Source organism: Parambassis ranga, chromosome 5, assembly GCF_900634625.1.
Source record: "Parambassis ranga chromosome 5, fParRan2.1, whole genome shotgun sequence".
Lineage (NCBI taxonomy): Eukaryota > Metazoa > Chordata > Actinopteri > Ambassidae > Parambassis > Parambassis ranga.
The window spans coordinates 9549652-9567471 of NC_041026.1; the positions used below are offsets into that span (position 1 = coordinate 9549652).

At 38.5% G+C, this 17820-nt stretch overlaps 1 protein-coding gene across 1 annotated transcript; it reads right to left on the reverse strand.

Moving 5' to 3' along the window:
- Window positions 1-151: 151 nt before the first annotated feature.
- Window positions 152-14783, reverse strand: igfn1.4 (immunoglobulin like and fibronectin type III domain containing 1, tandem duplicate 4). Its single transcript, XM_028405133.1, has 23 exons — window positions 14739-14783; window positions 11362-11452; window positions 9348-9470; window positions 8900-9039; window positions 7925-8024; window positions 7714-7792; window positions 7430-7622; window positions 7191-7304; window positions 6685-6853; window positions 6331-6603; window positions 5964-6182; window positions 5789-5845; window positions 4053-4168; window positions 3837-3978; window positions 3450-3743; window positions 2992-3294; window positions 2499-2678; window positions 2269-2397; window positions 2062-2141; window positions 1749-1941; window positions 1271-1567; window positions 265-591; window positions 152-177 (listed from the first exon to the last, which is right to left on the reverse strand). The coding sequence occupies exons 2-23, from the start codon at window positions 11405-11407 to the stop codon at window positions 173-175; spliced, it is 3579 nt and encodes a 1192-aa protein (XP_028260934.1). The 5' UTR covers window positions 11408-11452; window positions 14739-14783; the 3' UTR covers window positions 152-172.
- Window positions 14784-17820: the final 3037 nt, after the last annotated feature.

Genomic DNA, 17820 nt, shown 5'->3' on the forward strand with positions numbered 1-17820 from the left:
TGACAGAGTAACATTTGTAAATCAGCTGTATCTCAAATACATTAAGTGAACTAGCATTGAGAAGATTTAGATGTTTTTTTATAAGCACTTTGCAAGGACAGTATGTGATTCTGTAACATAGTAAACCAAATCTTAACACAGGAAAAGGTCAGTGAGGGTTTCTTCTTCTCCTTTATTCTGTGGAAGAAAAGCAAAATACACAGTATGAGAACGATTCATTCACATAAACCTAAAACTAAGAAATCTCTTTAAATCAAAGCGTACCTCTGACAACAATTTTAGTGGAACACTCTGCCTTTCCAAAAGAGTTTACAGCAACAAGCTTATATTCTCCACTATCCTTTGGTCGGACTCTGAGAATATACATTGAGCACACGCCAAAGGAGTTGGTGATGTAGTAGTTGCTGTCTGAGTTGATGCAGATGTCGTTCAGGTACCAGGATACACTGGGTGTGGGGCAACCTCGGATCGCACATGTCATAAAAAGCTGGTAACCTTTGGGTGGTGTGTGGACCTTCAAAGGCACCAGGATGGATGGAGGCCTCTCAAAGCAGACCTGTGTTAAATTACCTCCATTTGAACTTATTGGAACTTTTAAAGTAAAAAAAAAAGAGGCAGAATGTTGAAAGTTAGTATTTAGGTCACGTTTTGAAATGGATCAAACACATGTACCATATATCAAATAGCAGTAATATATAACACTTAGTGAATTGATCATTTATTTCAAAGTGCATGATTAATGATCAGAATTGCACTTAGAGATAGATAAAACCAAAAATAGCTGGTAAGCTTAAAGAAGTGGCCATGTATTATTTCTTTCAGATAGCTGTGCAATATATGAATGTAATAGGGCTGTAATGGGATACATGCTACATTACATTTTTAGTGTCAGCTGATAAAAAGGTGATTGTTACGGTCCCAGGCCTTTTAGTTTATTTAGAGGGTTTATCTGAGGGTATCTGATTTTTATCCCCTCTGTTGTTTTGTGTAGACCTGTCTGACTACTTCCCCTGACACATAACAGTGATGATTATATATTTTAAATTATTTTGTATGTCAAATATATAGTTTGCCTGGTGAAGTGTGAGACAATGACAATGGGCAATATGATGTAGCTAACGGTACTCATGCACTATTTTGTCATTTTTTTTTAGATAAAGGGTCTATATTGGTTGCAGTGTAGAGCTTATTGCATGTGAACTAATGAAACTTGTGCAAGGTAAAGGTCTTGTTTGGTTTGCTGTAATATAATCAAATATAACTAACTCACCTCTGTTGCTGTTGACACCCCATGTTGGAGACTGAGATGGATCTGAGAGACCCATGTCGTTCTTGGCATAGATTCTGAAATGGTATTCTATTCCAGGATGGATGTTGATGGCCGTGTATGTGTGTGTGGTGAGGCGGTCTGCCACTGTTTTCCAAATTCTGGTGTTTGAGTCACGTTGAGCAACTACGTAGTAGAGCCGGTCATCAAGCTCCTCGTCCGGAGAAGGGGCCCATGATATTGCCACTTTGCCATTGACTGTTTGCTCTATCTCCACAGGTCCTGGACTCTTGGGTTCATCTAGCAACAAATAAAAGATTCATATTATATTAGACAGTAGGAAGAATTAATGCTCGTAGCAGATACACAAAAAAGGAGCTGAGGATTGTGGTATTATCACTGTATTTATTATTAGCACAAAGTAACTATCATCTTTTTTTTTAGTGCAAAAAATATGACTGAAAGAAGCACCACTACCTACCTGTGACTCTAACCTCAATGTCAAATGAAGCCTCACCCACAGAGTTTTTGGCTACAATGGTGTAAATTGCTGAGTCTGAGCGCTTTGATGAAGGGATAACAAGCTGAGACACTCCCTCCGTATTGACAACATTAACCCATGGGGATACTGGCTCATCATCCTTCAGCCATGTGATCTGCGGGGGAGGTTCAGCCTGGAGATATCAATATCAGATAAATTAGATAAAGTGTGAGGCATATGCAGTCATGTTATTCTGTAGTCAACTCATCATTTAAGAATGTGACAGGGTTGGAATGGAAGGCATCATGCATACCTCATAGCAAATTTTGACACGAACAGAATTTCCTGCTCTGACAACAATAAAGTCCTCTGGGTTCTTAAAACAAGGTCTCACTGGAGAGAGAGAGAGAGAGGAAAAAAAAAACAAAAAACAAAACATGAGTTTCAGACAGGAACAAACCCTACTCTGGATCTCAAAGTGCGATCATTAATATTCACAGTAAAGGAATCCATCACTTACTGTTGGGATTCTTTGCACACACCATTGCAGATGGAGGGCTTGGATCTCCAGCTCCTGACTCATTGATTGCTGAAACCCTGAACTCATACTCTGCTCCCTCTGTGATATCTTTAACATTGTAGTTCACATCTGGAAATACGATTTATAGCAAGATAAAGGAGAATAAATATAAAAAAAGCTTAGTGTCATAATATCCAAATATAAAATAATGTTTTTTTTTTTGGCAAAACCTTCGATGGGTTCATTAACAGCATTCAGTGCAATCCATTGGTTTGTGTCCTTCTTTCTTTTCTCCACTTGGTAACCAACGATTGGTACTCCTCTGTCATCCTCCGGAGGGGTCCAGGTCAACTTAATACAGGTTTTTGAAGCACTCACTACTTGGGGGGCACCAGGCGGACCGGAGAGTACTGAGGAATGACAAGATATGTAGGTAATTATATGAGCTCATCGTTAATAATTAAGAAGTATTCAAACGCATAGAATAGATTAAGATCATCCACATTATTACTGGAAGAGGATATTGCAAACCATCTGTCCTGAAGATAGAGCAATGATAAAAGGTCGACTTTCTACAGGGACTAAATAGTGCTGGTGATAAATGATTTGAAACAATCACTAAATGTATCCAGAGGCATTTTAATTTATTACACCCTGAGGAAGGTTAGCATGGGATTTGTTGAGGAATGCAAAATGAGACTTCTTTTTTTTTTCTCTGCTCACTCATTATGCCAGCCATAATGCTATCAGTCGTCTCCAGGGCGTCGCTGATGCCCTCTGGGTTTTCCGCATAGATACGGTAGTTGTATTTCTTTCCATGAGTCACATTCCTGTCTCTGAAGGTGATCTTGTCGGCTGAGACGTCCCCAAGCTTTGTCCACAGATTTTGTCCTGCCTGCTGCCGCTCTATTATGTAGTTAGTTACAGCAGAGCCGCCTTCGTCTTTGGGAGGGTTCCATTTAATCTCAATAACAGATGATGTCGTCTCAACAGTCTCCACTGGACCCTCAGGTGGACCTGGTCGATCTGTCAGCACAGTGTTGAATTTAAACACAAAGATCTATATGTGAAGCTTTTCGGGATAAAGGTTGTTTTTACAGTATAGTTTAGTGCAGGGATAAACAAATGGAACAACACAAGTGTTTGTACTTTTCTCATCACACTGATCAGTGTTTTCATACCAAGCACAATGAGCTGAGACGTGGCCTCCACTGCCCCAAATGGGTTTTTCAGTTGGATCTTTATTTCCCCTGCGTCTGTCCGCAGGCAGTCTCTGAGCAGCAGCCGGCTGTGATTGGGCTCCCTCACAATCTTAACTCCTCCTCCATCTTTGATTTCAGTGCCATCTTTAAACCAACTGACCACCAAGGACTCCTGAGGAGCGAAGGGCATCTTGAAAGCAGCGTTTTGGCCCACTCTCACTATCACAGGCTTGGAGAACTTGTGGAGGTCGTCTGGGTCAAATTCCGGTACGTCTAAGAAACACAAAGCATGTCAGCTAGACAGCACTCGACCTCCTGTGTCATTTGATAGAAGCACTCTTCTATATCAGAGATAGTACATTTTACCTCCAACAGTGACCTTTCCCTGTGTACTGAGCTCCCCTGACGTAAATCGATAAATTCCAGAATCGTCATCGCAGCTGCTTCCAATTGTCAGCTTGTGAGAAGTTCCACTTTTGGCTATTTTGAGTCTATTTCCTGATTTTAACTAAACAAATCAGAATGAAACCAGAATGAGAACATGCTCCAAAATATGACCTATACCTTACTTTTTCATTTTACCTCTTCTCCATCTTTAAACCAGGTGCCATCATTGTCCACGTTCATCTTCACAGTTAATTCAACTGGCTTTCCAAGGAGAACGTAAACATCAGACAGTACACCAGTAATTCCAGGCTCTATGGCAACATTAAAACAAAGTTACTCTCTACCTAGCATAGCTATACTAACTATAAATAATTATTGTAGTTATTTCAAAACTAAAATTAATTATGAATATATATTTTAATTATATATGCACATTTATTGTAGAATAATATGCATTAGCATTACTTATAGACAAATGTTTTTGTAGTGAATCTATAAAACGTTTGTTCACTCTGCTGCTGTGTGAGAACTAAAAGTAAGCAGGCACCAGCAGCAGAGGTGTGATCTGATTAGAAAAATACAAGATCATGAACAAGCACAATAACAAGCAGACGAACAGAAAACAAAAGCAGTGGGCGAGACTTTCCAACAAGACATGAGCACATGTGTTCATGCTGGTTATAGAGGATTCATCAGTTGTGTTATCATTCTTCTTCCCATGTGAACACAAAGTTTCTCACTTTAAAGTGAGTAATGTTGCATAGTAATTTTATTAGTTACCGCAAATAATAACATTTTTGTGTTATTATTGTGCTTTTGCAGCATCAACTATCAGCATACTACCTTCAGCATCTGCATGTGATTGAGCAAGCCTTTCACCACCTTCGGCTCCTCAGGTGAGTGGAGTAATTACTGTAACTACAGTAAGTATGTTAAACTTGCTTTAGTAAATGACTCTATGCGCTCTGTTGCTTTCTTCTTTTATCTTACCACTTCCTGAGTCTCCAGCTGTTGCAGTTGATGTAGCCGTTGCTGTTTCTGCTGTTGACATTTTGTCTGAATGACATATCAGTGATCACACACAGCATCAAAACATTTTAGACTGTTATGTATTATTCTGTTTGTGGATGAGTCCCACGGCCTGTGACACAATTTCTTTTTTGTTGTTGTCTTTTTTGTCCTTTGTTGTAGATTTCTTAAGATTGCTTCAAATCATTTTGAAGTGTTTTAAATGTTTTGCCTACAAGCAGTTGACTTAAAGTCTGCACTGTTCGTTCTCACCTCACCTAATAATATGGCATATGGTTTATCATGAAAAAAATCTGGAAATCATGCTGGCTGCATGGCCATGGGAGAAACAACTGGTCAGTTAGTAAAAAGAGAAAACAACTATTATATGCTTTGAAAAATAATCTGAGTGATACACATAGAAATAGTGAGAGGAACTAAGTTCCTCTCCAGAAGAACTCCAGAAGAACCTAAAGCAGAATGGGATTCCTGACAGAAGAATCCTCATTCTCAGCTTTTTTGCAGTATTCAATTAGTCTGTCAGGACATTGCAGTGCAAAGATGACTATAATCAGCAAGAAAGATGTAGGCTCCAACCAGCGGCTGAACCATCAGAGCAATGTGGATTGGAGCATTCAATCCTAATAAAACAAAATCAGGTCTTAAGGGGGACATAATGGTCACAATGACCACACAACAACACTAGGCTGACCATACAACACAAGACAATATAAAATGAAGCCAAAGCGTTACTTAGACCTTATCGGTGGTTTAACCAACATTTAGATGCACAGACGTTCTTCAAAGTTAAACTGCAGTATCTGCGAAAACCAACTGTATGAACCAACTGAGGCCACTGTATTCAGGACAGTTGTAATATTCAGCTTTAAATCCATGCAGAGGTTCTTACTGTTTTTTCTTACCTGTGCTTACCACCGGCGCTGCTGGTGAATCTGAAGGCACTGGTGCTGGTTCAGTTTCTGTTCAAGTCAAACATGATAGTTAGTTAGGGGCTGCACATACTAACAAAGTACAGCAAGAATTCCTTGTTTGTGAATGTAACACATATTTTATTAACCTTGTCGTGAGGATTCTTACTTGGCTTGGGGGCTGCTTTAGTGGGTGTAGGAGCTGCAGGGGTTTCAGGTGCAGCAGCAGCAGCTTCTTTAGCTACTTGAATCTGTTCCTTCCTTTCCTCTCTCTCCTTCACTAACTTTGCTTGTTGCTCCTCCGCAACTTTCTGCAGATCCACCCCAGATCCTCCTGCCCTTGTTGTTTTTCTTGCTGACTTTTTGCCCTTCTGCGCATCCTTATCAGCTGAATTAAAATAAAAAGGTGGCTCATGTCATCAAGTGCCACATCGTAAGATGAAAAAACATCTTTTTCAACATTATTCCATTATGAATTATTTAAAGTAATCAATGTAAATTATCAGGCAGTTGTTTAGTGGAAGTCGATGTCTTACCTTCAACGATAAGCCATGCATTGCAGGATTTTATTCCTGCGCAGACAGAATAAATTCCTTTGTCTACCACCATGCAGTCTTTGACCACCAGCCTGTGAATGAGCTTGTCTTCTGAAACCTCAATATCATATTTGTCCCCTTGCTCCAGTGGCAAATTCTTTCCAAACCACATAATCTTGGAAAAGGGGTTTGACAGGACACACTCAAACACAGCGTCTTCTCTCTCTACTGCCTTCACTTCCTGAATTTTAACCAAGAAATCCACCATGGGAACTGAAAAAGAACAACAGCTATTAAAAACAACACAGTGCATAAGCTATTTGCTTTGCTGTGTGCAACTGTAAAACTGCTTACTTTTAAATTCGGTGCTAAACATATTAACACCCTCCACATCTAGCTGATACAGCCCAGCATCGTCCGGCATAAGGTCCCGCACACTGAAAATGTACTTTTTCCCGATTTGATTAAGGCTATGCTTCATCTTCTCACCCAACTCTTTGGTGTATGGAACCATTTCTCCATCCTGTGGGATTATATACAGTTTAATGTCCCTTGGGACAGAAAAAATGTCCATGCAAGATGACAACTTAGAGAAAGGCCACTGGTTGAAAATAAATATGAAAGCATCATACAGTAACAGGATTTTAATACATAGCTGTATAAATTACCAATCTGTTCCAAATCTTATGAAATTGTATTGGCCAATCTACTGTTAATCTAACACTGTGTCAGTGTTCATCTGGTCTCTCATCTGTTAAATTAAATATATCTTGATGCATCCTTGAAACTACTTGCCAATTAATTAGCTGTGTTTCAGGTTTACTTTGTTACCTGTTATGGGCTTTCAATTAGATACTAACCTTGTATATGAATATGGAGCTGCTTGGATCAATGAGGTCCATATCAATCTCAAAGGATGCACTGCCCTCTGCAGTGACTTGAATTGGTTTCAGGTTAGACAGGTTTCTGACGAACTGGGACGAATACAAAAAAAGAAATAATTCCTTATTTTTTGTTATTATTTGTTATTTTCATATGAACCAGTAACTAGTTACCTTCTTCTAACACATTAAATATGCAATTATGATTAATCACAGACCGCTGCTTGTTCTTCCTCTCTTTCCTTCTTCATTTCATTCAGTTTCTTGAGCATCCAGCGGAAGTCAGTCACTCCAAACTCTGCACAAATTCTCTCATAGTCCTTCTTATCAGCGCTAAGTAGCAGCTCCCAAAATTTAGGGTCTATCTCTCCGTCTTTTCTCTCTGTTTGTTCAGATTTGGGACGGATTTTGCTAGGAGTTAAATACAGTGCAGGCAGTTAAATCTCTTGTAAATCTGTTCTTTTAAAGATATATTGCCATCAGTAGCATAATTGCAGTTTACCTTTTCCTTAAAACTTTCTTAAAACCCCCCTCTGTGGCCTCAGCTGGTTTTGGCTGGGCTGCATTCTTTTTGAAACCGACTAGAAGTGGAAAAAGGAGCATTTATATTATTGATAATTATATTTTGTAAACGTTTTTCCAACATTTACATCAACAATGGTAATTATGGTCCTGCAATGAATTCATGTCAACAACAAACAAACGACTCTTACCTGCAATGACATTCAAAACAACTGTGACTATAGCTTGTCCATATTCATTTTTGGCAAAGCATTTGTAGGTGTCTGCTTGATCTGGCATAACATTTGGCATCTGGAGGAGACAACAATAATTTAGTAATATCTTGATATGAAGAAACATGACACTGTGTAAGCTTTGTCTATTTATATTTTATGTTGCAGTCACTGTGTACATAAAGACTGATGGATAGGTTGTTGGCTTAAGGTGGAATGAACCTGTTTTTGACTTGCAGTACCACTTGAATTGGAAGACACTGCCATTGTTTACTGTTTATGCATTAGTTTTAGCAATATGTGTCAGCTTTTCCGCTTCTGGCTAGCGCTATGTTGGACAGTTTCACAGCATGAGCTGTTAAGGTGTTAAAAACCAAGCGCCAACAACCACAGCTTGAAATCAAAGCCAATGCAGCAGTACTATAAAGTCCAATATGCCTCAGGGTTGCTAGGTAATACGTCCAAAAAAAAATCTCTCCAAGAGAATTCAACAAAACTCTACAGCTATTACTGACTTTAAGGTATGTGTTGTTAGCTGATCACAGCTAGTTTATTGGTTACTGGCACAGTAAATGTTCTCAATACAATGATAATGATAACTACTCATGATATGTGTGCATACTTGTATAAATCCTGGACAAAATGTCGTACAAACATCTATGTAGTCTTTCTACCAATGCCAATTGATTTGTTTTCCCTCTGTGGCTGAGCTTTTTCACATTCTATCATCTTGCCCTGCCCTCTGGCAACTACAGATTAGTAGAAATGGAAATCAAATTAGAAAACCACTGCCTATCACGACATCTTGCATGTGTGGCCACTAATCAAATACCTTCTTTCTTTGTCTATCTCTTCATATATCTCTGCCTCTGTAATCATGCTATTTTTACCATTCCTTCATATCAGCACGTTGCTGTTCTGTATGACTGTGATTCGATAGTCCCTATCACTTGCCTCAAACGTGTGCTCATTGGAGTTGGGATCGTATTTGGTCTGGTATCTCGATGTATCAGACACATCTCCGTTATTTCTGTTCCATGTAACAGTCGGTGTTGGGTCTCCAATAACAATGGCCTTAAAAAAAGCAAACTTGCCTGTTAGGGAAAAAAAAGAAAAAGAAGAAATACGGTTCACTTTTTAGAAATAGTAAATAGATTCAAATGCTGTCAATAAAAATCTGCCTTTGATTACCATTCGCCATGGCTTCACTCTAGACTATTGTGAGCTAGTCACTGTGTTTAATTTTATCTGACTGGCACTGTGTGTTGAATGGCAGGCCTTTTCTCTGACCTTGCGTAAATACTTATAGATCTAATCCATTATGCGGAGTGTCAGAAATTCCACCTTTAGAACATTTTGCAGATAGAAATGTTTAAAATTATTCTTTTGCTGTCAGTCCTACCCTCTTGGATGGTCAAAGCAATCGGCTTTCGGGTGAAGTCTGGATGGCTCTTTCCCTCTGGCAGCGTCTCGACAAACTGTGTAATCATCACCCCGGGGACCTTAGACTTTTTCTTGATCCCCACTGTCAGCATTGGAAAATGAAATGTCAGCGACGAAACACAACGTGGAAGTGGATGAAAAACAAGACCATGATCACATCCAGCCTTCAAAATTCTCTCATTGTTTTGTAATCAAATCAACACCCAACATGAGACATGCTGAAAACACATTCTAATACTTGATGTAGTAGAATGTAAATGTTAAATGAACTCAGTTTATCATCATTCTGGGGTAGAGGGGACTGTTGAGTTTAACCACATTTACATTTCAATAACATTTATCTTTTTAACCTTTCCCTTATAAATCCATGCCTAAAATACCAGCCTGAGAACAGATATGTAGTGATGCACCTACATATCTACGCACAAAATATATGTACGCTTGTATTAATAAACCCATTGCATATCATTTCTTCATGCCTTCATGAGTAGTGGGTAGAGGAAGAAAGAGGCGGCTAATGGCAGATTTTCTGTTATTGTTGGATATTCCTAAGCCTACCTTCTCTTTCAATGCAATTCTCTGCATCAGGACCTGATAAGGCACATGTTAAAGAGCATATACAGCACATGTCAGCATGGCATTAGCACTGGATGGATTAGACTTAATAATAAACTGCGGGGGGAACAGAAAATACAGCAGCAGGTGTACGGAATTGTAACATTATGAAAATTGGCAGATAAGGCGAATATGCACAGCATGAACTAGAATTATTATTTAGCTTTTTTAAAATGGTTCCTGCTTGTTCAGGTTGCTAAAATACACAATACAGTGTAAGTATAACTATAAATTAATATAAATAATAAATAGTATACATGCTCTGCTACCTGTTTTGTCGGGGACTTTAACTCTAGGCTTGTAAAGTCAGTGTAGCATTGAATAGTAGCCATATGATGTATCGAACAGGCACATAAATATGCCAAATAGGCAACATTCTTTATATTTATTAACACATATCTTCTTGTCTTATTCTGTCTGTGTTGTTAGACTCTGACCTAGAAATGTTTCTTTTTACTTTGTCAGTGAGATCAAACAGTGAGTAAGAAATCTTTGTACTGTTGCTGAAATATTTCTCATTGATCTGGTACATAGTGCATGTAGCTGTGTGAGCTTTGCCAACCATCAAGGCAACGCAATCCCTAAGATGACTCAAAAACATAAAGAACAAATTGTGTGTTTGTTTTTTAAAGCAAAACAAAGAGCAGAAGAAACACTAACTCTAGTTAGCATAATTTTAAAGATGGAATATCCATCTAAAAAAATAATGACAGGTCAATAATTTATTAAAATAACTTTCCATACGCATTTTCAAACATGTCTAGCACCATCTTTTCCTGGCTGAGACTGACATCTGTGGATTGGCGTTAGCTAACCAGCAGTGACAGCTTTGACAATGACTACTAACCGAGAAGTGGTACCATGGAGGTCACATTTGTATTGCCGCTGGGTGTACTGATTACTACTATTTGAGTCAAAAACCAGGAAGTTATTGTCCAATTTCATGCAGTGTTTTTCAGTTGTGAGTGACTGAGAGCTCTCCTGTTAGCCACAATGCTAGCGTTTGTAGGGACCACTGTGTACATGGGCATAATGTGGAGGGGATTTAGCAACAGAGCACCAGTAACTGTAAGAAAACAGGTCAATTCTGCACTCTGCTGTCAGTGGTCAGGATGTTTAGAAACCCTGATCATCTTGATTTTTTTTGAATATTGTTTTTATTTATTTACAATGACCATAGCCAACAACAAAGGGTTGATCGTGCCAATAATCTTATCTTCTCCTTTAGATTTAGTTGTTCTACTAGTAACTTGCCACTGCTGGATCTGCATAGTTTCGGTAGAGTAAAAAGAAGCTGTTGCGATGTTGTGTAGTTGGGTAGTGGATGTGCGCCTGTAGGTATCCAGATTTGTGCTTACCTTGGCCAGTGGCCGTCCCTTCTGTCACTTTGGTCTTTTTAAACATCTTGGGTCCTTTGATGTCCGGAGGGATTCAGGATGATTTCCCAATCTGCAGTAGAAGAAGTGACATTAAACCAGTGCAGCTCTAATGATCTGTTGAAATGGCAAACACCGTTTAAGTATATTGTATTTTTTGTTCATTGAGTCAATGCGTAAGTCCCACCTCAGAGCCTCAGCTGATGTCAGGAAAGAAAGATAATTCTGTGCAGAAATGTGCATTGTTTGTCTGACATTTGCAAATGTACTGTTCCAGTTTGACAGCTTCCTGCTGTTCTATTGTTGCACGGCATGAAACTGCTCCAAGTGTAAAACAAAATGCTCTGAACCAACAGCATGCACAAGAGAGCTCCTGGCAGTTAGGGATGTGTTTTAGGTTTGATGATAACAGCGCAAGACAGTTTGATAGATAGCTGAAGTAGACACCTGATCCTGCCATGCTTTCAAGTAAGGGGAAGGTTTTATGATTTTTTTTTTGTTAAATACAGACATATGTTGCCTAAACTAATGGACTTTCTAACAAGGAGACCTGGGTTCACATCTCATCGTTTTAAACGTTTCATTTTCACTCTCTGTTAACTTTCACTGTGTCCTGCTGTTTTCAAACATCTTGTTCTATTTGAAACAGTTAAAAACGCTGTTTGATGCTCTGTTAAATGTCACCATGATTCAGAGTCTCAATGAACACACAACACAAAACATGGTTATCTGTGTCTATGCTGAGGGCTATCAAAGAGAACAAGATTAAAATCCTCTCTGAAATGAAACTAAAATCTAGGATTTCATATTAACTTCATGGTGGAATTTCTTTAATATTCAGTCGCTTTTGCTGTAACTGCAAAGCAGCAATGTGTTGACGTGTGAGTTGAATGATTACATGCTTATCAAATTAACATTTTTGTATGATATGTCAGTACCATTTGCAGCAGGGATCTCCACTCGTACATAGCAATATTTCATTAGCCACATGGTTGCTAAACTTAGAATGACAAATGTCACCTCACTGAAATAGACCGGACATTAATTATAATGGATTCAGTGCTGCTAGGGCTTAAGGGGATTTGCAGAGATGTTAGTATTTGTTTAGACATTTGCCTGTACATGTGTTGGTGTTTCACACCACGCTAAGACACCATCACACCGCCACCCGGTACATCTGTTATTTCTCTCAATGGTGCTTCTAATGTAGAGGCTGATAGGAAATACAGAGAATAAGTTGTGTAACTTAACTTAAAAAACAGTGAAAATCTATTATAAAGTAGAATACAAAATAAATAATTTTTTGGGAATATTTTACTCTTTTTACTCTCAACATGCGTGGTGACTAACACTGATGAAAACAGAACCTTTGTTTACATAACCCTCCACAGGACACCTTTAACTGGAATTTGATCTCTTCCTTTTAGGTTAACCCTCCTTATCCTTGCTATTTAGTTATTTGTAATACAAGTAAAATGTATTAAACAACTCATAGGATCAGATCATTTTTTAAATTATTTCCTTATCATTTCCTCAGTTGCAGGTCCCATATAACTGTGACACATTTTCATGCCCGACTGCAACAGTCTTTTCAGTACAGGGGCAGTTCTCTGAACCTCTGATTTAACAGCAGGCCAGAAACCGAGATTTTTCTTTCATCAACCTCCAACAGCCAGGTTTAGATGTGATGTTCCCTGAACCTCAAGGTGAACAGGCAAAAGAAACTAAGAGAAAAAAACCTCACTAAATCAAGAATGTTTAAATGACCGACTAACCTTGCTTATTTCAGGGCTCTGTGCTGTTGCTGTTTAAGCACACATTGATCCTATAGTTCAGACATGACCATGCGTAGACCTCAGTATTTGCGCTAACCTAACACCACCAAGTATAGGCGCGTGATATTCTAGGGTTTCAATAGTTCACGGCTGTTGGAAGATGAGAAAACCGGATAGTCATATGATAGGTCACATGCCACATAAAACTGTGAACATCCCACCTCCGACATCTTCATACGCCTGTAAATCACTGCTGACACTATAACTGACTGCAGTGAAACCTTCCTCACTAAAACAGGTTTAATCACTGCAGATCATCGTGTTCTGGTGTTCTGAGGTACAAGACAACTGCAGATACTTTCCCACCTTTTCACTTCTAATAGTTGTCTATTTGCACTTAACACACCTGACATTCCTGCAACAACTTAGTGCCTAAATCCTTCATATTTTAAAGGATTTATGAAAACAGAACAGGTCTAGAGCTAAATATACAGTAGCTATATTTAGGGTAAATATGATGAGCATTTCATATGCCAATTAATTCACATGGTGAGCTCCTAAAAGCAGCTGTATGAAGCATTTTAAGATAAATCCTTAGGATTATTTGAATGTGTTCTTTTTTGTACCTGGCATCTGACACTCCTACACCAGCAGCCTTGTTGCTGTGAGAGTCTGCTTTTTTATGGGTTTCATGTGGCCTCTTCTGTATGATGCTGTAAAGCCACCAGCTGCTTCTGAGACCCGTGCTCAAATACAGCTCAGGACAGTAGACTCAGAGAGGGACAGCATCATAAAAATGATTAAAAGCAAGACGCTGCTTTGGGAATGTTAAGAAAGCATGTGGCTATCTACGGAGATGACATGAAGTGAGCAAGCGCTGGAGCTCAGAGTGTCAGGTTGGCTTAATTTGGGTTATTATGGAGTGACAGCGTTACAGTCAGTTTTTATAGTTTTCTAGATCATTTTTCAGGAGCTGCAAATATATGTAAATAGCAGAGAATTTGAACATAAATAGATAATTTATAAAGGATGTTTGATGGAGGATTATGCACAACACAAAGCATTTTTGATTGTGTGTGAGAGAGCACATACACATGGACAGAATTAGTTAATTCAATGTTTTGATTTGCCAAAAAAGTGCATGCAGTTACCAGGAAAAAATTTAGCTCTAGTCAGAATTGTTGTGAGATAGTAGTATTGCAGTCAGAAAGGAGCGTTGGCATATTATTTTCTGATCAACAGATAATGATGACCTCCTAAATTCAATTTTTTGACTTTCAATAACTGTATACTGAAATAAATATACACATATTTACACATTTGAGTAACTATAAGAAAATTAGGAAACCCTTTCATTTAATTAACATACACATCAATGCATTTTTTTTAATGCTAAGACTCATTTGTGTTTATGAGCCAACACTTTCTGCAGTTTCCCACTTCAACATATAGCAGTTTCCTCTTTGAATTACATGTTAAGACTGAATAAGGCCCAAGATAGGTGCTAAACATTGTAGTAATCTCTCAATACTTAACACCTCCATCTAAGCCTGAGGCTGTATGTATGATGAATGATGGACTTACCTCAGTGCTCCTGTGATCCTGCTGCTTCCCAGTCTGATGTTTGAGTGTTGCCTCCCTGCTCTACAAGCTATTAAGTCTTGCAGAAATGCCAATGACTCTGTGACAAGCTCCCACGTTGTCAGACGTGGTGCCTGCCAAGAAAGGGGATTGCTTTTTTGTTTTTGGCATAAATCACAACCTCTAGGACAGGGAAGGGAGGGAAAGCCGAGGGTGACAACCAGCGTCACCCTGGGATGACCATAACTGCGGCTTCAATTTGACAAATGCATGAGCCTCCTTAAGAGATGTAGTCAGAATGAGATGCAGTTTAATACCTAAAAAAACTGGAAATAAGCCAAATCCTATACTGACATCCAGACAAATAAATGCTTTACTGTCTGCTTTACTATTTACATTTTACTTTTACATGTACATTTAATATAAAAAGTGTAAAAAGTGTTTGTTTCAGCATATGTGTAGCCCCAATTACAAGGTAAAGGAACTATTTTTGAATCATGTTTTCTGTTGTTTTTTGTGCAGAGAGAAGTGTCCAGCAGATTGAAAATGTCAAAAATAAATTCACATTTATTGTCCAAAGTGCCCAACCCTACATCTTCTTCTTAGGTGAGGAAGACAATAGCTGACAATTGTGACTTTTGAGTTTTTTACAGTGTAACTTTTTTCCCTTTCGGGGGTCTGCTTTGCCAGTTATGTCACTCAGTATTGACGTACTTGGATTGTGAAGCTGAAAGTAAGAACAAGTTTATAGTCGGAGACGAGTGTTGACAGCAGGGTATGCTCACACTGACACTCTTATGAAATTACGAGAACAACAAAACGTATCAATGTTTAGACACAGCGCTGACTCCTATTGACACCGACTAAAAATACTTTGTTGTTAATGGATGTCTCTAAGCAGTCTTGAAGAGCAACAGTAAATACAATGTACATCTATGAGAGTGTGAGCTCTTACCCTTTAAGAAGAAGACAGACTGACTGACAGACTGCTTTACAAATAGATATATCCATCACTAAGGCTTTGACAGTAAGTTTAAAAAAGAAAATAATTACATATGACTACTGATTTTATATTAGATTTTTTAAACATACTTTTGATTGAACTGCAGGTGACAGCTTGCTCATTCATTGGTATTTAGTGTGGACTTTATTAACCACATAGCTGTGCAGTCTCAGATTTATTAGTCTGAGAGGTGTGACCACATGGCACTAAGCATTTAGCAAGTTTTAATCAACTTAATTAACCAGGAAAACAATAGCACTGGGCTTTTTTTTAAAGGTACAGTGTGGACATTTTGTCTCCCCCTCCTGGCAGTGATAGTAATCACACAAACACTGTTAATACAAATGTAGCTCAACATCTTCATCTCCTGTGTTGGACCTTTTCTCTGCACAAGCATAAGGCATTCTTTTCAGACAGTAATCATTCTTCTATACGGAAAATTTCCTCTTTATTTTATATATAGCATAAAAAAAGATTCTTTTTTTTTAATCAGAACCTTCACAGGCTGATGTAGCCACAGTGATCTTTTTTTTCCAGCCTTGCTACTGAAATGCCAGGGCAGGACTGTCACCACAGACACCAGATTTAAAACTATTTTGTAGAATACAGTGAGATTTGCCTGGTGCTGATAGGCTTAATTGGCACACAATTGTGATACATTCAGAAAAATTAAAAAAAAAAATTAAAAAAAAAGTTCGAGCACAGGAAACTAATTATTAATATTCAAACCTGGTTGTTTTCCCCAGTGTACCCAGTTTGTCTAATTGATCTGTCCTGTTGTATATCTATGAGGGTGTGTTTCAGGATTTTTATTGGTGTATTAACCAGGACTTCGTACTCTTCAGGTTTTTTTTCAATAATAAACTTCCTGTTGAACACCTTTCAACACATTGAGGTATTTATTTTTATGTTTGGAGTCCTTCAGGTTCCTCATGGAGTCAGGGGTTTGAGTACTTCATCACCACTACCCAGTTATTGTGGTCTTAGTAATAACAAAGCTATGCTGTGTTTGAGCACGATTGTGTGGGTGTGTGCAGATATTTCAAGCTGTGTAATAAAAGAAGATGCGTGGCACAGCACTGTTCTCAGGCATGGCAAGCTGATATGAGAGGCTTGATGTTCTTAAAGGCATTTATTGCAAGAGGTCACTGGAGTCAGACGCTTTGAATTCTGACCCAGAAAACAATGATGAAACATGGCAACACTGTACAGCCTAATGCAACATGGACACAGGAAACCCCCAGCTTTTGTATTTATTGAAAAATACGCTGCATCAACCATTGAGTTTTGATATAAGGTACATCTTTTGCTTTGTTAAATTTAAATTTCCTTTACTGTTTTTTAGCCCATCACTAAAAGAACGTGCTCATTACTATTGGCATGTCGTTATAGGCCTACAAATGTCAACGTGTAGGATAATAAAATCCCACTAAAGAGTCGCGTCAATAATAACAGGATGCCATGTGGCCGCAGATAAGATTAGTGTGTCCCAGGACATTGGAAGATATGCAGTTGTTTGCAAGGGCGCACTTAGTCATGCACATGAAATTTCATCATTCATGACTTTCCACACACTCAGAAAGAGCGCAAACATGTTTCTAGTAAAGGAGACATTTGAAGCCATTTGACATTTGGCAGAGTGTAAGCGGTGTGCATGTAGTTATAGAATGAAAAAGCTCAGTAAATGCCTCACAGGAGCTTTATTTGCTGAAAATAAGGTAATGTTGAAAAACACTGTTATTGTCGAATAATGATCCCTCTCTGTCCGATTTTAATGTTATGACATAAATGTATATATAAATAATTTGTGAAAGTACTGTCAGTTGCTTTCTCAGTGCTGTCTGTTAAGATATCTATGTTTAGCTACTGTAGACTTGTGGAGTACCTTAATTGGCTACCAGTAGATGGCAGTGTGGTTGCTTAAAGTCAATCACTTTGGTGCAGACTGCCATAAATCATATAGACATGCACAGTCTCTAGAGTGGTCGAATCCTTATAACAGTAACCTCCATGACGTAACATTTTGTAGCCCGTCCTCACCAGAAAAGGAGTTTTATGGAAGCTTATGTGCCCTCTTGTGGC